This window comes from Theropithecus gelada, chromosome 9, assembly GCF_003255815.1.
Source record: "Theropithecus gelada isolate Dixy chromosome 9, Tgel_1.0, whole genome shotgun sequence".
Lineage (NCBI taxonomy): Eukaryota > Metazoa > Chordata > Mammalia > Primates > Cercopithecidae > Theropithecus > Theropithecus gelada.
This window is the reverse complement of record NC_037677.1, coordinates 17,123,151-17,147,714: the sequence shown is the minus strand read 5'-3', so window position 1 is coordinate 17,147,714 and position 24,564 is coordinate 17,123,151. Positions and strand designations below refer to the sequence as shown.

The window sequence follows — 24,564 nt, the reverse complement described above, 5'->3', positions numbered from 1 at the left end:
ACTTAACATTATGCCTGGAAATAATGAAACAGCAACATACACCTATTAAAACTTCTCACAATTTTCATGTGAGATCTATCTCAATGGTAATTTACTCATCACTTTATGAGAATGAGAAAAAATGCTGCTATGTACATGTTTAAAATGTGAAATTTGGAGATTTCACAATAGATCTCTTTCTCTATTTGGTAGACTAAATGAATCTTTTTATGTAGCTTACAGTGAAGTTCCGGATGAAAATCTTATGGTTGAAAATAAAGATTCAGTAACAAAAGTCCAAGTAGAACAAATGAAACAAACAACTTCTAGTATGGAAAGATGCAAGGGTAAGTATAATAATTATAGATATCTTTACACTATTTTATTTTATTTTTATTTTTTGAGATGGAGTCTCGCCCTGTCACCCAGGCTGGAGATTGTGGCGTGATCTTGGCTCACAGCAACCTCCACCTCCCAGGGTCAAGCGATTCTTCTGCCACAGCCTCCTGAGTAGCTGAGATTACAGGTGCACACCACCACACTGGCTAATTTTTGTATTTTTAGTAGAGACTGGGTTTCACCATGTTGGTCAGGCTGGTCTCAAACTCCTGACCTCATGATCCACATGCCTTGGCCTCCAAAAGTGCTGGGATTACAGGCGTGAGCCACTGCTCCTGGCCCTTTACACTATTTTAAGTTAACTCATCAGAAGGTCTTTTTTCTTTGGGTCATGAATATTTGAACATATAATTTGTAGAAATTTTATACTTTGACCTAAATGTGAATACTGCAAAATAACTAGAGAACTAAAGTGAAAGCTTTGATACCTTTTGATTGGTATTTGCATAGTCAGTGACTACTATGTAACAAGATTGCCTACACATGAGAATTTTCTGCTTCACATCCAGGGTCTGTTTTAACGAATAGCTCACTGCTATAACTTCCTAGTCCTATTCCATTAATTTTACACAAATAAGAGGAAGTATTGCTGATTACTTGACATATACAGAAGTTTTATCATAGATCTGTTTTTCTATTTAGCGACTCCTACAACCCCACAATTGCCTGAGGACGTGGTTTTAGTTTCAAGAAGTCAATCTGAAACTAAAAATCTTGAAGCTACTGGAAATGAGAGTTTTCATTGTAAGTAGTAAGTTTAAAATATTATAAAATTATTTTCAATTATATTCAACAGCTCTTTTTATGGTTCATGAATATATCTACAACTATTTTTTTGTAATTATTTTGTATATACTTCTAGATCTATACTGGTCTGTACAATGACTGAATTAGATGTGTTAATTTTTCCACTATGATTGTGAATTTCCTTGTTCCTTTTTATAATAATGTCAGGTTTTACTTTATATCTTATGACATTTTATTATTAATGTGCATATAAATTTAAAATTAACAATCTTGCTGGAAGAAATAAACTTTTGTCCTAATGAAGGGACCTGCTTTATCATTTTTATAGCTTTTGTTTGTTTGCCTTAAAAACTATCATGTCTCCCTGCAATCCCAGCACTTTGGAAGGTAAAGGTGGGCGAATCTCTTGAAGCCAGGAATTCAAGACCTGACTGGGCAATGGAGTGAGACCCTCATTGCCACAAAAACAAAACAAAACCCAAAACAAACAAACAAACAAAAAAAACTATCACATCTGCTATTAATGTAAATCTACCAACTTTCTTCTGATTGGTGTTTGCATGATACATTTTATTTTTCATCCTGGTAACTTAACATTCCTGTTTCTTTGTGTTTTTTTTTTTTTTTTTTTTTCTGTATCTCTTGTATGAAGCTTATAGTTGTATATTTTTCAAATTCGGTCTAATATTTTTTGTCTTTTAATTAGCTCTCATAAAACACATTTAGTCTTATTATTGATATTTCTATGTTTAAGTATACCATTTTCTTTGGCCTTCCTATTTTATCTGCCTGATAAGTTTAGTTTAGTCTCCTTTATGCTCTGTTACTTAATATCATTACATACTTTTTCCTTGGACAAATGATACCAAATATTTTAAACTTCATTCTAAAGATACCTCTGTGTATGTATCTAAAAAGTAGCATAAAGCTTATACTTCAACTGGATGGTATCTATTAATAGTTTATTACCACAAAGTGTGATGTGCTTATATCATGTGAAGTGAGACAGTATTATTGAGTCATTAGCATATATTGCAAGTCTAGTACTTACACCACAGATCTGGTTTTCATTTAGTTCTTAAAAAGATTTTCTTATTGTATCCTAGAGTATGGGTGAAGAATTAGATGAAAATATTTTGCCTGACAGAGTTGTTAGAAGAAAAAGACTCAGCAGTAAATATAATGATGAATATTATTAAGTAATTTTTAATTAAAGTTAATTTTGAATAAATTAAGCGGAATTTGGTTTATGGATGTGTATCATGTTAGGACTGTACAAACATTCATTAAATTGTGCTATTTAAAGTAGTATTTATTTCTTGATTTCCTTTAATTTTTTGTTTGTTCTGACATTTACTAAGAGAGGCATGTTGAATTCTCCTCCTATTATTTTGGATTTATCTATTTCTTCTTGTAGTTTTGTCTTCTTTTTAAATGCTGCTTATGTTATTGGTGCATGTGTATAAAAATTCTGTATTTCTGGCAAACTCAACTTTTTCATTTTATGAAAGGAACCATCTGAATCTCTGGTAAGGTTATTTGCCTTAAATCCTATTGTGTCTGACATTGACATACTATGGTGATTTTTGTTAGTGTATGCATGGTGTATCTCTTTTCATCTACTTGTTTTCTATCTTTCTGGAATTTTATAATTTACTGATGTGGCTTATAAATCGCTTAGTTAGATTTTTTTTTTTTTTTTTTTTTTTTACAAATCCAGTGTGAATGTCTTTTTGTATTCCTAGAATATGTTTGAATGTTTTAATTTAAAATTATTATAATTATTGACATATTTGGATTTAAATATTTTGAGCTGCTTTTTGTTTTTTCTACCCAATCCATGTTTACTTCTCTTTAATTTATTTCTTTATGTTGGAATCTTTTTTTATTCATTCTGATTTTTAAATCAATTATATCTGTTTTAAAATGTTTAAACTTTTAAAAAAAAGTTAATACTCTTAGAACAATAAAATTGACTTTCAACTTTTTAAGTGTATGTAGTATATGAAGTAATAGAGTGTTTCCACATCCTTGCAGTAAAAACACTTTCATGATTTTTACATGTAACTTCGTAGTTTATTTTGAAAATTAATTGGTCTTTTTCATCATTTAATTGAATTGTGGTCATTTGCTTAAATTTTTATAAAAATGAATGGAAACTTTTATTTCTGGTATATTTTTAACAATTCAGAGGCTTCACAATAAAGCATTGTCACTTTTTATTATAGTCTAAGCCTCTCTTCCTTTTTAAGATTTTAATTTATAATTGACATAATAATTGTACATATTGATGGGGTACAATATGGTGTTTTAGTCCGTGTATACATAGTATAATGATTGAATCAGGGAAATTACCATATATATCACTAGAAGAATTGATCATTTTTATGGTAATAACATTCAAAATCTTCTTGTCTAGCTATCTTGAATTATATACTATAATGTTATTTGCTATAGTACCCTACTATGTAGCAGAACACTAAAACTTATTCTTCATGTCTGACTGTAACTGTGTACCCATTAACAAGCCACTTGCAGTGCCTCCTCTCCCAACCCCTCCACAGCCTCTGATAAGCACTATTCTACTCTCTATTTCTATAAAATCAACTTTTTAAGATTCCACATATAAGTGAGATCATACAGAGTTTGTCTTTCATGCCTGGCTTGTTTTACTTAGCATAATGTCCTCTAGGTTCATCCATGTTGTTGCAAATGACAGGATACCATTTCTGTTTTATGGCTGGTGATATGGTTTGGCTATGTCCCCACCCAAATCTCTTCTTGAATTGTACTCCTATAATTTCCACATGTTGTGGGAGGGACCTGGTGGGAGATAATGAATCAAGAGTGCGATTTCCCCCATACTGCTGCTAGTTAATAAGTCTCTTGAGATCTGATGGTTTTATAAGGGGTTTCTGCTTTCACTTCTTCCTCATTCTCTTCTCTTGGCTGCCACCATGTGAGACGTGCCTTTCACCTTCCAACATGATTGTAAGGCCTCCCCGCTCACGTGGAACTGTAAGTCCATTAAACCTCTTTCTTTTGTAAATTGCCCGGTTACAGATCTGTCTTTATCAGCAGCATGAAAATGTACTAATATAGCTGGATAGTATTCATTGCAGAACCATGAGCCAATTAAACCTGTTTTCTTTGCAAATTACCCAGTTTCAGGTATTTTTTTAATTAGCAATGTGGAAGCAGACTAATACAAATCTGATTTTTAAAATGGGCTAAAGATGTGAATAGATATTTCTCAAAAGAAGACATACGAATGGCCAACAAATATATGAAAAAATGTTCAACGTCACTAATCATCAGAGAAATTCAAATCAAAACCACAATGAGATATCACTTAATCCATGTCAGAATGGCTATTATGAAAATGACAAAAATAACAAAATCTTTCAAGGATATGGAGAAAAGGGAACTCATACACTGTTTGTGGGTATATAAATTAGTGTAAACACTATGGAAATCAGTATGTTTTTTGTCCTTTGTTCTGTTGATGTGATGTGTCACATTTATTTGTTTGTGGATGTTGAACCATCTTTAATTCCCTGATATGAATCCCACTCGATCATGGTAAATGATCTTTTTAATATGTTGCTAAATTTGGTGTGTTAGCCTTTTGTTGAAAAATTCTGCATAAATTTTCATCAGTGATACTGACCTGTAGTTTTATTTTCTGTTGAGTCCATGTCTTTTTTTTTTTTAAATCAGAGTAATGCTGGCCTTGTAGAATGTGCTTGGAAGTATTCGTTCCTCTTCAAGTTTTTGGGATAGTTTCAATAGAACTGGCATTAGTTCTTTAAATTTTGGTAGCAGTCAGCAGTGAACCCATCAGGGTTCCTGGACTTTTCTTTGATGGAAAGCTTTTAATTATTGCCTTTGATTTTGTTTCTCATTATTGTGTGTTGAGATTTTCTATTTCTTCGCGATTCAATCTTGGTAACGTGTGTGTCCAAGAATTTATCCATTTCCTCTAGGTTTTCCAATTTGTTGGCATATAGTTGTTTGTAGTAGCCTCTTATGATCCTTTGTATTTCTGTGACATCAGCTATAATGTTACCCTTTACATCTTTAGTTTTAGTTATTTGAATTTCCTCACTTTTATTTTTAATGTAAAAGTTTGTCAATTTTGTTTATCTTTTCAAAGTACAGCTCTTTGTTTTGTTCATCTTTTATATTTTTTAAATCTCTTTTTTGTTTATTTCTGCTCTGATTTTATTAGTTTGTTCCTTCTACTTATTTTGGGACTGTTCTTTATTTTGGTTCTTTGAGGAGTAATTTTAGGTTGTTTATTTGAGTTCTTTCTACTGTTTTTCATGTACGTGTTTATTGCTATTAACTTTATTTTAGGGCTTTTTTTCCTGTATTACCTAGGTTTTGGTATGTTGTATTTTCATTTTTCACTTGTCTCAAGGAATTTTTAAATTAAAAACTTTCTTTCCTTTGATGCGTTGTTTTTTTTTCATGAACATGTTGTTTAGTTTTCATGTATTTGAACAGTTTCCAAAGTTCCTTCTGTTATTGATTCATAGTTTTATTCCATTGTAATCATAAAAGATACTTCATTTGATTTCAATTAAAACATTTTTAAAAGTGGTTTTGTTGCCTAACATATGGTCTATCCTGGAGAATCTTCCATGTGCTATGGTGAAGAATGCGTATTCTCTAGCTGTTGGGTGACATGTACTATAAATGTCTATTAGGTTCATTTTGTCTAGAATGCAGTTTAAATTAAGTGTTTATTTTGATTTTTTATTTCAGCTTTTCTTTCAGATACAGATGTAGACGGGTACATGTGCAGAATTGTTACACGGGAATATTACACAATACTCAGGTTTGGAGTATTGATCCCATCACTTTGGTAATAAGCATAGTACTACATAGGTAGTTTTTCAACCCACCACCACCTTCCACCCTCTAGTAGTCCACAGTGCCTATTGTTCTCATATTTATGTCCACATGTGCTCAGTACTTAGCTCCCACTTATAAATGAGAACATGAAGTATTCAGTTTTCTGTTCCTGTATTAATTTGTTTAGGATTATGTCCTCCACCTCCATCCATGTTCCTGCAAAGGACACGATCTTATTCTTTCTAATGGGTGCATAGTATCGCATGGTATATATGTCCCATATTTCCTTTCTCCAATCTACCATAGTTGGGCAACTAGATTGATTCTATGTCTTTGCTATTGTGAATAGTATAGTAATGAACATATGAGTGCATGTGTTTTTTTGGTAGAATGATTTATATTCTTTTCAGTATATACCCAGTAATGGGACTGCTGGGCTGAATGGTAGTTCTGTTTTAATTTCTTTGAGAAATCTCCAAACTGCTATCTATAGTGGCTGAGCTAATTTACATTCCTACCAACAGTGTTTCAATGTTCCCTTTTATAGGCTGGAAACAGTGGCACATGCCAGTAATCCCAACACTTTGGGAGGCTGAGGTGGGCAGATCACTTGAGGTTAGGAGTTTGAGACCAGCCTGGCCAACATGGTGAAGCCCTATCTCTACTGAAAATACAAAAAAATTAGCCAGGTGTAGTAGCACATACCTGCAATCCCAGCTAACTGGGAGGCTGAGGCAGGAAAATCGCTTGAGCCCTGGGGGGTGGAGGTTGCAGTGACCTGAGATCGTGCCACTGCACTCCAGCTTGGGTGACAGAGTGAGACCCTGACTCAAAAACAAAAAGTTCTCTTTTCTCCACCACCTTACCAGCATCTGTAGTTTTCTGACTTTTTAATAATAACCATTCTGACTGGTATGAGATGGTATCTCATTGTGCTTCTGACTTGCATTACTCTAATGATTAGTGATGCTGATCATTTTTTCATATACTTGTTGGCAGCATATATGTCTTTTTTTGGTAAGTGTCTGTTCATGTCTGTTGCCCATTTTTAATGGAGTTTTTTTCTTGTTGATTTGTTTAATTTCCCTATAGGTACTGGATATTAGGCCTTTGTTGGATACATAGTTCGTGAATACCTTCTCTGATTCTATAGATTTTCTGTTTGCTCTGTTGACCGTTTCTTTTACTGTGCAGAAGCTCTTTAGTTTAATTAAATCCTGCTTGTCTATTTTTGTTTTTGTTGCATTTGCTTTTGGGGACTTAGCCAAAAATTATTTGCCAAGGCCTATGTCAAGAAAAATATTTCCTAGGTTGTCTTCTAGGATTTTTATAGTTTGAGGTCTTACATTTAAATCTTTAATCCATTTTGAGTTAATACTCATATAAGGTGATAGATTTGAGTTAATACTCATATAAGGTGACAGATATTCTGCATAAGGTTAGGGAGTTATTCTAGCATCATTTATTGAATTGGGAGCCCTTTCCCCATTACTTGGTCTTGTCAAATATCAGATGGCTGTAGGTATGGGGCTTTATTTCTGAGTTTTCCATTCTATTTTATTGGATTATATGTCTGTTTTTGTACCAGTACGAAACTGTTTTGGTTATTGTGTCTTTATAGTTAGTTTGAAGTTGGCTGCTGTTTTGTTCTTTTTGCTTAGTATTGCTTTGGTTATTTGGGCTCTTTTTTGCTCCATATAAATTTTAGAATAGTTTTTCCTAATTCTAGGAAGAATGGTGTTGTTAGTTTGATAGGTATAGCATTGCATTGAATCTGTAAATTACTTTGGGCAGTATGGCCTTTTTTACTATATTGATAGTAAATAGTGCTGCAACAAACATATGCATGCAAGTATCTTTATAATAGAATGATTTAAGAAAAATGAACAAAACATTCCAGAAATATGGGATTATATAAGGAGGCAAAATTAACAATTCATTGGCATTCCTGAGAAGTGTCTGTTAATGTCCTTTGCCCACATTTTATGGTGTTTTATGTCATTGCAGCACTATTTATGATAGGAAAGTCATAGAATTAACCTAAATACTCATCAATGTCAAATTGGATAAAGAAAATGTGGTATATATATACCCTGGAATACTATGCAGTCATAAAAAGGAACCAGATCATGTCCTTTTATAGGGATATGGATGGAGTTGGAAACTATTATTCTCAGAAAACTAATGCAGGAACAGAAAACTAAATACCACATGTTCTTACTTATAAGTGAGAGCTGATGGATGAGAATACATGGATACATGGGGAGGGGGGGTGGTCAACACACACTGGGCACCTGTGGAAGGTGTGGTGGGAGGGAGAGTGTCAGGAAGAATAGCCAATGGATTCTGGGCTTAATACCTGGGTGATGGGATGATCTGTGCAGTAAACCACCACGGCACACGTTTACCTATGAAACAAACCTGTACATCCTGCACATGTACCCCTGAACTTAAAATAAAAGATGAAGAAAAATAAAGAAAATTGGCCCCCAATCTTTTCTGTCTTGTAAAGTTTCTGCTGAGAGTCTGTTACTAGGCTGATGGAATTCCTTCTCTAGGTGACTGGCACCTTCTCTCTAGCTGCCTCTAAGGATTTTTCTTTGGCAATCACTTTGATGAATCTGATGATTAATTGCCATGGAAATCTTATATAGTATCTGGCTGAAGTTCTCTGTATTTCTTGGATTTGCATGTTGACCTCTCTAGCGAGATTAGGAAAATATTTGTGAACTATATCCTCAGATATATTTTACAAGTTGCTTATTCTCCTCTCTCAGGAATGCCAACGAATTGTTAATTTTGCCTCCTTACATAATCCCATATTTCTGGGATGTTTTGTTCATTTTTCTTAATTGTTTTCTTTATTTTTTGTCTGACTCAGTTGATCCATAGAACCAGTCTTCAGACTCTGAGATTCTTTCCTCAACTTGGTCTATTCTGCTGTTAATACTTCTGATTGTATTACAAAATTCTTGTAGTGAGCTTTTCAGCTCAGGAAGTTCTGTTAATACTTCTGATTGTATTATGAAATTCTTGTAGTGAGCTTTTCAGCTCAGGAAGTTCAGTTTGGTTCTTCTTAAAAAGGGAATTTTGTCATTCAGCTCTTTGTTTTAGTGGATTGCTTGGCTTTCTTGGATTGATTTTCAACTTTCTCCTTGATCTCAATGAGCTTCTTTGCCATCAAGATTCTGAATTCCATGTCTGTCATTTCAGACAATCTAGACTGGTTATGAACCATTACTAGGGAAGTAGTGGGCTCATTTGGAGGCAAGGCAACATTCTGGCTTTTTGAATTGCCAGGGTCCTTGTCCTGGTTTGTTCTCATCTGGGAGGACTAGTATTCTTTTCATTGTGTTGTAAATTGAGCATAGTCCATTGGCTTTGCTTCTGGAAGTTTCAGAGGACTAAGGCTCTGTATAGGGTCTTTGCTGTAAAATTCTCGCTCTTGGTTTCACAGTGGGGAAAATTAGTAGTGATTTTTGGTGTTTTAGTTTGGGTTGCCATACAGTAGATGGTGCTTGAGAGCAATGAGCAGTAGATCGGCTCTTACCCACACATTTCCTTTGTGCATCTTCACATTTGCAACTGTGTTCTGCCATGTGAAGAGGACAGATGTAGCTCTCTCACCGGGCTTGCCCATGAGCCTTGGGAGAACCACTGCCAACCACTGGCACTGTGCCCACAGTTTTGTTGTTGTGGTGCAGGTTAGATCTTCTGGGCCACAGAGCTCCCTTGGGGAGAGGTCTGGTGGGGAAACAGGCAACACGCTTTCTGGATCAACCTTGTGCAGGGAGGCATGGTTAGGTCTCACAACAGCTTGTGAGCCTGTACCAGTCAGATCTCTCGAGAGTGTGGGCTCCTGTCCTGTTCAAGTACCAAGTACAAATCTCAGCTCAACCCTCCTGAGCCACAGGCTACAGCCTGAGGGCTCTAGGTTCTGCTTGCAGCTCCCTCCTCCAGGCACTCAGGGATGGGTTCTGGGTGCAGTGTGGGATCCAAAGGGCTCCCAGGATGCCAGAATGCACTCAGGTGGAGCAAAACACCCAGGCTGGGCAGTGGAGACTGCATTATGTACATTCTCTTAGGGGACAGTCAGGGAAGGTTCCTGGGAGGGCCTGGCAGGCAGGTGGGCCTGCGGGTCAGAAGTGCCCTAGTCCCACAGGGAAGCATGACCTGTTTTCTCCTTGGTGTGTTCACAGCCTCTCAGAGAGAGACAGGCAGCCTTGGGGATGGATGCTTATGGCTGAACTCTGCTGGGACTGGCCTGCACTCAAGGGTCCTCAGCTTTGCACCTGCTGCAGGTCTGTCTCCATCTAATCTTCAGGGAGATCTCCCCTGCCAGCTGACAGTTCCATGTGGGAGTGAGATCCCCAGCAACTAGGATCTCAGAGGTTTGCAGTAAGATTGAGCGGTCTCCCAGTCTCTTAACTCACCCCTTCCTCAGGCACCATTTGGTGCTGGGAAACAGCTGGAGTGCTCAGGTGCTCCTAGTTGGGTTCCCAGCTTCCTCCCTATTCAGCCTCAGCATTTGATCTTTTCTCCATTCACATTTGGTGTTTTCTGTCCAGAGATTATTCAAATTATGTTGGTATAGTCGAAATTGTGAGCTCTATCTATGGGATCAGCAGCTCCTGGTTGCATCTAGTCAGTTGTCTTGGAAAATGTAAGAGTTAAAGAAAAAGGAAAGAAACATGAAAAATGGCTCAACAGTCAAAGACAGGTTTATTTTGGAGAATAAACTGGAGAGCAATTTCTGGACGATTTCGGACAGGTGCACTCTCTCTTACAGACTAAGAGTATTTAAGGGTTCAGGGAGAGAGAGCTTATCACAGGGTAGGAATATTTCTGTGTGGAGAAGTTTATTGCAGGGTTGGAATGTCTCTGGTCGGAGGGGAGGTTATCTTGGGGCTGGCATGTCTCTGGCTGGGGAGGGTTTTATCTTAGGGTTAGAATGTTTCTGGTTGGAGATGTCATTTGTGGTTTATGGTCATGCTGACATTAGCCGTTAGACTGATGCCCTTTGGGGGGATTTAGACAGTTTTTTAAAGGGGAACTTTAAAGTGGCGGTGCTTGTCCAAGATGGCAATGCTCCTGCTCTGTCAGAAAAATTTCCAGTGTTTCTTTGTTGAATTTTTGTCTGGATGATCTGAAAGTGTGGTGTTGAATTCCCCTCCTATTATTGTATTGCACTCAGTCTCTTTTAGTCTGTTAATATTTGCTTTATATATTTAGGTGCTGCAGTGTTGTGTGTACATATATTTATAATTGTTACATCCTCCTGTTGTATTGAGCCCTTTATCATAATATAATAAAATAATTTTTAACTCAAAGTGTATTTTATCTGATATAAATATAGCTATTCCTGCTCTTTTTTGGTTTCCCTTTGGTTGGAAGATCTTTTTCCAACCCTTTCTTTCAGCTTATGAATGTCTTTATAGGTGAAGTAGATTTTCTATAGGCCACATATAGTTGGATCTTTTTTTTTTTTTCATTCAGCCACTCTATGTTTTTAAATTGGAGAATTTTGTCCTTTAACATTCACAGTTATTATGCATAATTAAGGTCTTACTATTGATATCTTGTTGCTAATTTTAGTGTTGCTTTGTAAATTTCTCTTTCTTTCCTACTTTCTTTCTGTCTTCCTTTGTGGTTGTTTTTCTCTGATGGTATGTTTTAATTCATTGCCTTTTGTTTTTAGTGTATCTATTATAGGCTTTCACTTTGTGGTTACCATGAGGCTTACAGAAAATATCTTGTGTAACTAATTATTTTAACCTGATGATAAGTTAACATTGGTCACAAAGAAAAGAGAAACAAACCAAAAAAAAAAGCTTTATACTTTACTCCTCACATTTTGACTTTTAGATATCTCAATTTCTATATTTTTATATTGCCTAATGCATAATACATTTTTCTAGTTATTATTTTTAATAGTTTTGTCTGTCTTCAAACTAAACCTATGAGTCCTTTATATACCACAGTTACAGTATTAGAGTATTCTGAATTTGTATGGTTTCTATTAGCAGAGATTTTTTAATAATTTCTGATGTTTCATTGTTACACATTAGCATCCTTTGCCATCAGATTGAGTAACTTCCTTTAGTATTTCTTATAAAACAGGTTTGGGCGTGATAAGTTTTCTCACCTTTTATTTGTCTAGGAAAATCTTTATCATTCCTTCATGTTAGAAGGATAGCTTTGTTGAATACACTATTTTAGGTTGTCAATTCTTTTCCTTCAGCATTTTGAATATGTCATCTCACTTCCCCCTAACCTGTAAAATTATTAATATTTTTTTAATCTGGGACCTGAAGTCACTTTAGTCAGCTGGTGGTGAAGAGGTATAGGACTCAGGTTCCTCTTGCTGGGGCAGCTGATTCCCTTGGTGCTGGGGTGAGTCTCAGTGCTCCCTCTGTGAGCACTGGCCTAGAATCAAGGACCACATAGTTCTAACCTGCTGTGTTTTACTGTAACAAAGCTGATACTAAGTTCCAATACAGTCCCCACCTCCTGACACTTTCCTCTCCTTCAGGAAGAAAGATTTTGCTGCACACTGTGCCACTTGGGTTTGGGGGAGGGGTGTGAGACTGTACTTTCTGCTCTCTTCAATGAATATTTTCTTGTTATTATGCTAAAACCAGGTGCTGTGACTTCTCACATGATTCCTTTAGTTCTTGTGAAGGTGTTTTCTTGCATGGATAGTCATTCAGTTTGATGTTCCTGTGGATGGATAGGGTTCTTCCTCCATCTTGCTCTGGTGATTCTATCTCAAAGCCTTTCTTCTTATAGCTGAGAAAATGGGTGAGATTTTCTTAACCAAAGGAAAAATCTTACACCTGAATATAAATTTTAAACTCAAAAAACCCATCTCAAATTACAAATGTTGCAATTTCTGGAAAACGGTATATGACAATTTGACTATAATACTTGTATGTGTGGATTTCTATGAGTTTATTTTTGAATTTATTGAACTTCTTGATGTGAAGATTAATGCTTCAACAAAATTTGGGAACTTTTCATTCATTGTTTATTAAAATTTTTTTTTCTTCTCTTACTCTCTTCTCCTTCTGGAATGACCATAATGTATATGTTGGTACACTTGGATGGTGGTCCACCAATTTCTGAGGCTCTCTTAATTTTTTCATTCCTTTTTCTTTATATTTCTCTCAGTAGGTAATTTCAACCTATTTGTCTTTAATTTCACTGCCTTTTAAAATATTCCTTTGATTCCATCTTTCCATTTCAGTTATTGCGGTTTTCAACTCCAGAATTTCTATTTGGTTACTTTGGGAAATTTGTATTATGCTATTGATATTCTTTCACAGTGATATATTATTACACTTTTCTTTAATTCTTTAGATATGATTCCCTTTAGTTATTTGAATATTTTTATAATAGCTGATTTAGAATATTTGTCTAGTAAGTCCAACATCTTGGCTTCTTCAGGGAGAGTTTTTTAAACTGATCTATTTTTCTTTTGTGTATTGGCTAATTTCTTGTTTCTGTGCATGTCTGATAATTTTTTGTTTATATTTTAAATAATATAATGTGAAATTCTGAATATTGGATTACTCTTCTTCTCCAGGGTTTGTTATTTTGCTGTTTTTGTTATTTGCTTGATTCGTGCATTTCTTGGACTAGTTTTGTAAAGTTTATATATTTTGTTGTAATGACTAGACAGAGATTTCCTTAAATGTATTAAATTGATGTCTCCCACCCTTGTAGAGGGGCTCCCTGTGTGTCCCTGTGTGTCTTGAGGCATGCTTTCAATGCTGAGGTAAGAAGTTTGTAACTCTACCTTGCTCAGAACCTCAAGGTCAGTTAGAGGTGAGAGATCTAGGAATATTCACATCTGTACCTGTACACATCAAACCTGTACACAGCTCTACATAAGTGTTTTGTCTATTAGATTCCCTGAGACATGTTAGAGCTTTGTAGAGCCACCCCTTATGGACATCTAATTTCCCAATTTTTCTTTTTGAGATTTTGATGGTCAGCCCCAACCTGGTAATGCTCATCACACACCTACTATGTTAAGCAGTTACCACCGATCATTTTTTGACAAATGCCCTAGCGTGAGGGATATTCTGCACAAAGAAAGCTCTAAGTCAGGTCAAATAGATATATATCTTGACAGTGCATCTTTTCAGGAAGCTGTCAGATACATCATCAAATAGTGGTTATTCTTTAGGAATGGTGCTTTTGGGGATCCTCAAACTTATTTTGCCCTCTCTAGGGGTTGTTAGGCAGCTAGATTTCACAGCTATTATAGTTGTGAGGCTGTTGGTTGACTGGGCTACCAAGGACCTAGAGTGAGGGGAATGGAATTAGGGCATATTAACATGCTGTTACCAAGATCAGCCATTAGAAAATGTATTTGTTCTATGATGACTGTACACATATTTTCAATTGCACCAACATTTTACAAGGTTTTTCTTTTTCCAGATTCTCACCAACATTTGTTATCTTTTGTGTTTTTCGTAATAGTTGTTCTAATAGGTGTGAGGTAATATCTAATTGTGGCTTTAATTTGCATTTCCCTGATGATTAAAAATGTTGACCATTTTTTCATATACTTGTTGACTATTTATGTGTCTTCTTTTTTTTTGTTTGTTTTTGAGAGACAGAGTCTTGCTCTGTTGCCTGGGCTAGAGTACAGTGGTGCGATCTTGGCCCTTTGCAACCTCCACATCCTGGGTTCAAGTGATTCTCCTGCCTTAACTTCCCAAGTAGCTGGAACTACAGGTGCATGCCACCATGTCTAGCTAATTTTTATATTTTTTAGTAGAGATGGGGTTTCACTATATGTTGACCAGGCTGGTCTCGAACTCCTGATTTCAAGTGATCTGCCTGCCTTGGCCTTCCAAAGTGCTGGGATTACAGGCATGAGCCACAGCATCCGGCCTATGTGTCTTCTTTTGAGAAATATGTATTAGTCTTTTTGTATACCTTTAAATTGGGTTGTTTCTTAATATTCAATTGATTGCATTCCCTACATATTTTGACTATTAACTCCTTATCAGATCTATAGTTGTAAACATCTTCTCCCATTCTGTAGGTTGTCTCTTCATTCTGTTGATTGTTTTGTTTTCTGTGCAGGAACTTTTTAGTTTGATACAATTTTCTTATTCTATTTTTGCTTTTGGGGTTGTATAAAAAAGTCATTGCTAAGACCAATGTCAGGGAGCTTTTTCCCTATGTTTTCTTCTAGTAGTTGTATTGTTTTATATTTATTATGGCAGTTCCTCAAAAACTTAAAAACAGAATTACCATCAGATCCAGCAGTTCCATTTCTGGGCATACAGTCAAAAGAAATTAAATTTGTACGTCAAAGAGATATCTGTAATCCTATGTTTGTTGCAGCATTATTCACAGTAGACAAGATGTGGAATCGACTTAAGTGTCTGTGTTAGTCCATTCTCATGCTGCTATGAAGAAATACCTGAGACTGGGTAATTTATAAAGAAAAGAGATTTAATTGACTCACAGTTCTGCGTGGCAAGGGAGGCCTCAGGAAACTTATAATCATGGCAGAAGGGGAAGCAAACATATCCTTCTTTACAAGGCAGCAGGAGAGAGAAGTGCCTATCAAAGGGGGAAAGCCACTCATAAAACCATCAGATCTCATGAGAACTCATAATCATAAGAATAGCATGGGGGTAACTGCCCCCATGACTCAATCACCTCCCACTGGGTCCCTCCCGTGTCATGTGGGGATTATGGAAACTACGATTCAAGATGAGATTTGGGTGTGGAGAGCCAAACGATATCATTCCACCCGGCCCCTCCCAAATCTCATGTCCTAACCTTTCAAAACACAATCATGCCCTTCCAACAGTCTCCCAAAGTCTCAACTCATTCCAGCATTAACTCAAAAGTCTAAGTACTTGTGAGACAAGGCAAGTCCCTTCTGCCTATCAGCCTGTAAAAGTAGAGACTTACTTTCCAGATACAATGGGGGAACATGAACTGGGTAGATACACCCATTCCAAATAGGATAAATTGGCCAAAACAAAGAGGCTACATTCCCCATGCAAATTCAAAATCCAATAGGGCAGTCATTAAATTTTAAAGTTCCAAAATGATCTCCTTTGACTTCGTGTCTCACATCCAGGGCACACTGATGCAAGAGGTGGGCTCCCACGGCCTTAGGCAGCTCCACCCTTGTAACTTTTTGGGGTATAGCCCCATTCCCAGCTGCCTTCACAGCTGGCCTTGAGTGTCTGCAGCTTTTCCAGGCACATGGTGCAAGCTGTCAGTGAATCTACCATTCTGGGGTCTGGAGGACGGTGACCCTCTTTTCATAGCTCCACTAGGCAGTGCCCAGTGGGGACTCTGTGTGGGGGCTCCAACCCCACATTTCCCTTCTACATTGCTCTAGCAGAGGTTCTCCATGAATGCTGCCCACTGGCAGCAAACTTCTGCCTGGACATCCAGGCATTTCCATACATCCTCTGAAATCTAGGCAGAGGTTCCCAAATCTCAATTCTTCTGTATACCTGCAGGCTCAAAACCATGTGGAAGCTGCCAAGGCTTGGGGCTTGCACCCTCTGAAGCAATGATTTGAGCTGTACCTTGATCTGTTTTAGCCATGGCTGGAGCTAAAGCAGCTGGGATGTAGGGCACCATGTCCTGAGGCTGCACGAAGCAGGGGCACCTGGGCCTGATCCAGAAAACTACTTTTTCCTCCTAGGCCTCTGGAACTGTGATGGGAGGGGCTGCTGTGAAGGTCTCTGACATGTCTTGGAGACATTTTCCCCATTGTCTTGGTGATTAACATTAGCTCCTTCTTACTTATGCAAATTTCTGCAGCAGGCTTGAATTTCTCCCCAGAAAATGGGTTTTTCTTTTGTATTGCATCATCAGGCTGCAAATTATTCAAACTTTTATATTCTGCTTCCTCTTGAACACTTTGCTGCTTAGAAATTTCTTCTGTCAGATACCATAAATCATCTCTCTCAAGTTCAAAATTCCACAGATCTGTAGGGCAGGGGCAAAATGCTACCAGTCTCTTTGCTAAAGCATTGCAAGAGTCACCTTTATTCCAGTTTCCAACAACTTCTTCATCTCCATCTGACACCACCTCAGCCTGGACTTCATTGTCCATATCACTATCAGCATTTTGGCCAAAGCCATTTAACAAGTCTCCAGGAATTTCCAAACCTTCCCACATCTTCCTGCCTTCTTCTAGGCCCTCCAAACTGCTCCAACCTCTTCCTGTTACCCAGTTCTAAAGTTGCTTCTACATTTTGGTTATCTTTATGGCAGTGCCTCACTACTGTGGTACCAATTTACGGTACTAGTTCATTCTCAAACTGCTATGAAGAAATACCTGAGACTAGGTAATTTATAAAGAAAAGAAGTTAATTTACTCACAGTTCTGTTTGGCTGGGATGGCCTCAGAAAACTTACAATTATGGTGGAAGGGGAAGCAAAGACATCCTCCTTCACAAGGTGTCAGGACAGAGAAGTGTTGAGTAAAGGAGCAAAAACCCCTTATAAAACCATCATATCTCATAAGAACTAATTTACTATCAAGAGAATAGCATGGAGGTTGCCGCCCTCATCATTCAATCACCTCCCACTGGGTCCCTCCCATGACACGTAGGGATTATGGAAACTACAATTCAAGATGAGATTTCGGCGAGGACACACACAAACCATATCAGTGTCCTTTGAAAAATCAATAGATAAAAATGTGCCATATATATACTCAATGAAATATTATGTGGCCTTAAATAAAGAAATGCTTTCAGTTGCAACAGCACTGAAGAACCTGGAGGATATTATGCTAAGTGAAATAATCCAGTCCCATAAAGACATATATTGCAGTCTTGGTAGGTTACATATTTCTATGAATTTATCCATTTATTCTGGGTTATTCAATTTTTTGGTGTATAATTGTTCATAGTAGTCTTAAAATATTTTTGTATTTCTGTGGTCAGTTGTGATGTCTCTTCTCTCATTTATAATTGTATTTGTTTGAATTTTTTTTTTTGTATAGCTAAAATTTTGCCAATTTTGTTTATCCTTTCAAAGAATAAGCTCTTAGTTTTGTTGAAGATTTCTAGAGTTTTTCTAGTCTCTATTGCATTTAGTTCTGCTCTGATCTTCATTATTTTCTTCCTCCTATTAATTGTGGACTTAGTTTGCTCTTTGTTTTCTAGTGTTCCACGACATGTACTGCTAGATTTTTAGATTTGAGGTCTTTCTTTTTTTCTTAATGTATACATTCATTGCTATAAACCTCCCTGTTGGGACTGCTGTTACATAATTTCCTTTTTTTTTCTTTTTTTTTTTGAGTTAATATTAGTTTTATTCTCTATGAGTTCTCAAAATCTCACTTGTAAGACTTGCCCTTGAATAATGAATTATGTGCTTATTGCATACACCTGTCTACTATTTTATATCATGTTGTGTATGTGTGCAATATACGCATGATCTAAATGAAGGTGTAAGATGAATTAAATACTCCCTAGTGCCGGAAAAAGGAACTAATATTGATTAAAATTTGTTTCTATAGCAAAAGAGAAATTTCACACAAGTCAAATTGTTCAGTATTCAATATACTATTTAAGTAAAAATAATGACTTATATGCCTTGCGGGGAAATGGGTAGTTTGTATTTAATTTTTGGAAGCAATTATTTCATTAAAAAGAACTGTCTTCATCAGAGTATTAGCATCTGAAGACCTTTCAGATGCTAACACCTCAAGTGTGTCCAGAACTAGGCAAAAATGTAACACACGTGAGTAAAGCCTTATAATTCAACACAAAGTATGAGTCAATAAGGAATATTATTCAGTTGGAATCTGGAAGAGCGTGCCTCTCTCAAAACCTTCAAATTCATTTTTAAAACCCTCTAGTGGCCTTCAGAACAAGTCTGCTGCCTAGATATGAGTATCTGTCTCTTTTTTTCTTTATTATTATACTTTAAGTTCTAGGGTACATGTGCACAATGTGCAGGTTTGTTACATATGTATACATGTGTCATGTTGGTGTGCTGCACGCATTAACTCGTCATTTACATTAGGTATATCTCCTAATGCTATCCCTTCCCCTCCCACCTCCCCACAATAGGGCCTGATGTGTGATGTTCCCCTTCCTGTGTCCAAGTGATCTCATTGTTTAATTCCTACCAATGAGTGAGAACATGCGGTGTTTGGTTTTCTGTTCTTGCAACAGTTTGCTGAGAATGATGGTTTCCAGCTGCAGCCATGTCCCTACAAAGGACACGAACTCATCCTTTTTAATGGCTGCATAGTATTCCATGGTGTATATGTGTCACATTTTCTTGATCCAATCTATCACTGATGGACATTTGGGTTGGTTCCAAGTCGTTGCTATTGTGAATAGTGCCACAGTAAACATACGTGTGCATGAGTCTTTATAGCAGCATGACTTATAATCCTTTGGATATATACCCAGTAATGGGATGGCTGGGTCAAATGGTATTTCTAGTTCTAGATCCTTGAGGAATCGCCACACTGTCTTCCACAATGGTTGAACTAGTTTACAGTCCCACCAACAGTGTAAAAGTGTTCCTATTTCTCCACATCCTCTCCAGCACCTGTTGTTTCCTGACTTTTTAATGATCGCCATTCTAACTGGTGTGAGATGGTATCTCATTGTGGTTTTGATTTGCATTTCTCTGATGGCGAGTGATGATGAGCATTTTTTCATGTGTCTGTTGACTGTATAAATGTCTTCTTTTGAGAAGTGTCTGTTCATATCCTTTGCCCACTTTGTGATGGGGTTGTTTGTTTTCTTCTTGTAAATTTGATTGAGTTCTTTGTAGGTTCTGGATATTAGCCCTTTGTCAGAAGACTAGATTGCAAAATTTTTCTCCCAGTCTGTAGGTTGCCTGTTCACTCTGATGGTAGTTCTTTTGCTGTGCAGAAGCTCTTTAGTTGAATTAGATCCCATTTGTTAATTTTGGCTTTTGTTGCTCTTGCTTTTGGTGTTTTAGATATGAAGTCCTTGCCCATGCCTATGTCCTGAATGGTATTGCCTAGGTTTTCTTCTAGGGTTTTTATGGTTTTAGATCTAACATTTAAGTCTCTAATCCATCTTGAATTAATTTTTGTATAAAGTGTAAGAAAGGGATCCAGTTTCAACTTTCTACTTATGGCTAGCCAATGTTCCCAGCACCATTTATTAAACAGGGAATCCTTTCCCCATTTCTTGTTTTTGTCAGGTTTGTCAAAGATCAGATGGCTGAAGATGTGTAGTATTATTTCTGAGGGCTCTGTTTTGTTCCATTGGTCTATATCTCTGTTTTGGTATCAGTACCATGCTGTTTTGGTTACTGTAGCCTTGTAGTATAGTTTGAAGTCAGGTAGCGTGATGCCTCCAGCTTTGTTGTTTAGGCTTAGAATTGTCATGGCAATGCATGCCCTTTTTTGGTTCCATATGAACTTTAAAGCAGTTTTTTCCAATTCTGTGAAGAAAGTCATTGGTAGCATAATGGGGATGGCATTGAATCTATAAATTCCCTTGGGCAGTATGGCCATTTTCACAATATTGATTCTTCCTATCCATGAGCATGTTATGTTCTTCCATTTGTTTGTGTCCTCTTTTATTTCAATGAGCAGTGGTTTGTAGTTCTCCTTGAAGAGGTCCTTCACATCCCTTATAAGTTCGATTCCTAGGTATTTTATTCTCTTTGTAGCTATTGTGAATGGGAGTTCACTCATGATTTGGCTCTCTGTTTGTCTGATTTTGATGTAGAGGAATGCTTGTGATTTTTGCACATTGATTTTGTATCCTGAGACTTTGCTGAAGTTTCTTATCAGCTTAAGGAGATTTTGGGCTGAGACAATGGGGTTTTCTAAATATACAATCATGTCATCTGCAAACAGGGACAATTTGACGACTTCTTTTCCTAACTGAATACCCTTTATTTCTTTCTCTTGCCTAATTGCCCTGGCCAGAACTTCCAACACTATGTTGAATAGGAGTGGTGAGAGAGGGCATCCCTGTCTTGTGCCAGTTTTCAAAGGGAATGCTTCCAGTTTTTGCCCATTCAGTATGATATTGGCTGTGGGTTTGTCATAGATAGCTCTTATTATTTTGAGATATGTTCCATCAATACCGAATTTATTGAGAGTTTTTAGCCTGAAGGGCTATTGAATTTTATCAAAGGCCTTTTCTGCATCTATTGAGATAATCATGTGGTTTTTGTCTTTGGTTCTGTTTATATGATGGATTACATTTATTGATTTGCGTATGTTGAACCAGCCTTGCATCCCAGGGATGAAGCCAACTTGATCATGGTGGATAAGCTTTTTGATATGCTGCTTGGTTCTGTTTGCCAGTGTTTTATTGAGGATTTTTGCATCGATGTTCGTCAGGGATCTTGGTCTAAAGTTCTCTTTTTCTGTTGTGTCTCTGCCAGCCTTTGGTATCAGGATTATATTGGCCTCGTAAAATGAGTTAGGGTGGATTCCCTCTTTTTCTATTGATTGGAATAGTTTCAGAACGAATGGTACCAGCTCCTCCTTGTACCTCTGGTAGAATTCGGCTGTGAATCCATCTGGTCCTGGACTTTTTTTGGTTGGTAGACTATTAATTATTGCCTCAATTTCAGAGCCTATTGTTTGTCTCTTCAGGGATTCAACTTCTTCCTGGTTTAGTCTTGGGAGAGTGTATGTGTCCAGGAATGTATCCATTTCTTCTAGGTTTTCTAGTTTATTTGCGTAGAGGTGTTTATAGTATTCTCTGATGGTAGTTTGTATTTCTGTGGCGTCGGTGGTGATATCCCCTTTATAATTTTTTATTGCATCTATTTGATTCTTCTCTCTTTTCTTCTTTATTAGTCTTGCTAGCGGTCTATCAATTTTGTTGATCTTTTGAAAAAACTGGCTCCTGGATTCATTGATTTTTCTAAGGGTTTTTGTATCTGTATCTTCTTTAGTTCTGCTCTGATCTTAGTTATTTCTTGCCTTTTGCTAGCTTTTGTATGTGTTTGCTCTTGCTTCTCTAGTTCTTTTAATTGTGATGTTAGGGTGTCGATTTTAGATCTTTCCTGCTTTCTCTTGTGGGCATTTAGTGCTATAAATTTCCCTCTACACACTGCTTTAAATGTGTCCCAGAGATTCTGGTATGTTTTATCTTTGTTCTCATTCGTTTCAAAGAACATCTTTATTTCTGCCTTCATTTTGTCATGTACCCAGTAGTCATTCAGGAGCAGGTTGTTCAGTTTCCATGTAGTTGAGCGGTTTTGATTGAGTTTCTTAGTCCTGAGTTCTAGTTTGATTGCACTGTGGTCTGAGAGACAGATTGTTATAATTTCTGTTCTTTTACATTTGCTGAGGAGTGCTTTACTTCCACCTATGTGGTCAATTTTGGAATAAGTGCAATGTGGTGCTGAGAAGAATGTATATTCTGTTGATTTGCGGTAGAGAGTTCTGTAGATGTCTGTTAGATATGCTTGGTGCAGAGTTGAGTTCAGTTCCTGGATATGTTTGTTAACTTTCTATCTCGTTGATCTGTCTAATGTTGACAGTGAGGTGTTAAATTCTCCCATTATTATTGTATGGTAGTCTAAGTCTCTTTGTAAGTCTCTAAGGACTTGCTTTATGTATCTGGGTGCTTCTGTATTGGGTGCATATATATTTAGGATAATTAGCTCTTCATGTTGAATTGATCCCTTTACCATTATGTAATGGCCTTCTTTGTCTCTTTTGATCTTTGTTGGTTTAAAGTCTGTTTTATCAGAGACTAGGATTGCAATCCTTGTCTTTTTTTGTTTTCCATTTGCTTGGTAGGTCTTCCTCCATCCCTTTATTTTGAGCCTATGTGTGTCTCTGCATGTGAGATGGGTCTCCAGAATACAGCAGGCTGATGGTTCTTGACTCTTTATCCAATTTGCCAGTCTGTGTCTTTTAATTGGACCATTTAGTCCATTTACCTTTAAGGTTCATATTGTTATGTGTGAACTTGATCCTGTCATTATGATATCAGCTGGTTATTTTGCTTTGATGCAGATTCTTCCTAGCCTTGATGGTCTTTACATTTTGGCATGTTTTTGCAATGGCTGTTACCTGTTGTTCCTTTCCATGTTTAGTGCTTCCTTCAGGATCTCTTGTAGGGCAGGCCTGGGGGTGACAAAATCTCTAAGCATTTGCTTATCTGTAAAGGATTTTATTTCTCCTTCACTTATGAAACTTAGTTTGGCTGGATATGAAATTCTGGGTTTAATATTCTTTTCTTTAAGAATGTTGAATATTGGCCCCCACTCTCTTCTGGCTTGTAGAGTTTCTGCCGAGAGATCTGCTGTTAGTCTGATGGGCTTCTGTTTGTGGGTAACCCGACTTTTCTCTCTGGCTGCCCTTAACATTTTTTCCTTTATTTCAACTTTGGTGAATGTGACAATTATGTGTCTTGGAGTTGCTCTTCTCGAGGAGTATCTTTGTGGCATTCTCTATATTTCCTGAATTTGAATGTTGGCCTGCCTTGCTAGGTTGGGGAAGTTCTCCTGGATAATATCCTGCAGAGTGTTTTCCAACTTCGTTCCATTCTCCCCATCACTTTCAGCCACACCAATCAGATGTAGATTTTGTCTTTTCACATAGTTCCATATTTCTTGGAGGCTCTGTTCATTTCTTTTTACTCTTTTTTCTCTAAACTTCTCTTCTCACTTCATTTCATTAATTGGATCTTCAATCACTGATAATCTTTCTTCCAGTTGATCGAGTCAGTTACTGAAGCTTGTGCATTTGTCACATAGTTCTTGTGTCATGGTTTTCATCTCCATCAGTTCTTTTAAGGTCTTCTCTGCATTGGTTATTCTAGTTATTCATTCTTCCATTCTTTTTTCAAGGTTTTTCGTTTCTTTGCCCTGGATACGTATTTCCTCCTTTAGCTCTGAGAAGTTTGATCGACTGTAGCCTTCTTCTCTCAAATTGTCAAAGTCATTCTCCATCCAGTTTTGTTTAATTGCTGGCGATGAGCTGCGTTCCTTTGGAGGGGGAGATACACTCTGAGTTTTTGAATTTCCAGCTTTTCTGCACTGCTTTTTCCCCTTTTTGTAGTTTATGTGCTTTTGGTCTTTGATGATAGTGACGTACTGATCGGGTTTTGGTGTGGTTGTCCTTTCTGTTTGTTAGTTTTCCTTCTAACAGTCAGGATCCTTAGCTGCAGGTCTGTTGGAGTTTGCTTGATATCCACTCCAGACCCTGTTTGCCTGGGTATCAGCAGTGGAGGCTGCAGAAGATAGAATATTGCTGAACAGCAAGTGTTGCTGTCTGATTCTTGCTCTGGAAGCTTTGTCTCAGAGGTGTACCTGGCCATGGGAGGTTTTAGGTGTCAGTCTGCCCCTAGTAGGGGATGTCTCCCAGTTAGGCTACTCAGGGGTCAGGGACCCACTTGAGCAGGCAGTCTGTGTGTTCTCAGATCTCAACCTCTGTGCTGGGAGAACCACTGCTCTCTTCAAAGCTGTCAGACAGGGACATTTACATCTGCAGAGGTTTCTGCTGTTTTTTGTTTAGCTGTGCCCTGTCCCCAGAGGTAGAGTCTACAGAGGCAGGCAGGCCTCCTTGAGCTGCGGTGGGCTCCACCCAGTTCAAGCTTCCTGGCA

The 24,564-nt window shown here is 37.2% G+C and overlaps 1 protein-coding gene across 1 annotated transcript in view; it reads left to right on the top strand.

The window, feature by feature from the left end:
• CCDC7 (coiled-coil domain containing 7) overlaps nt 1–24,564 on the top strand; it is a 447,862-nt gene that overhangs the window by 203,883 nt on the left and 219,415 nt on the right. Inside the window, exons 20-21 of the mRNA XM_025396487.1 lie at nt 216–326; nt 1,021–1,122. Of these exons, the coding sequence (XP_025252272.1) occupies nt 216–326; nt 1,021–1,122 (213 nt within the window). The remainder of the gene's footprint in view (nt 1–215; nt 327–1,020; nt 1,123–24,564) is intronic.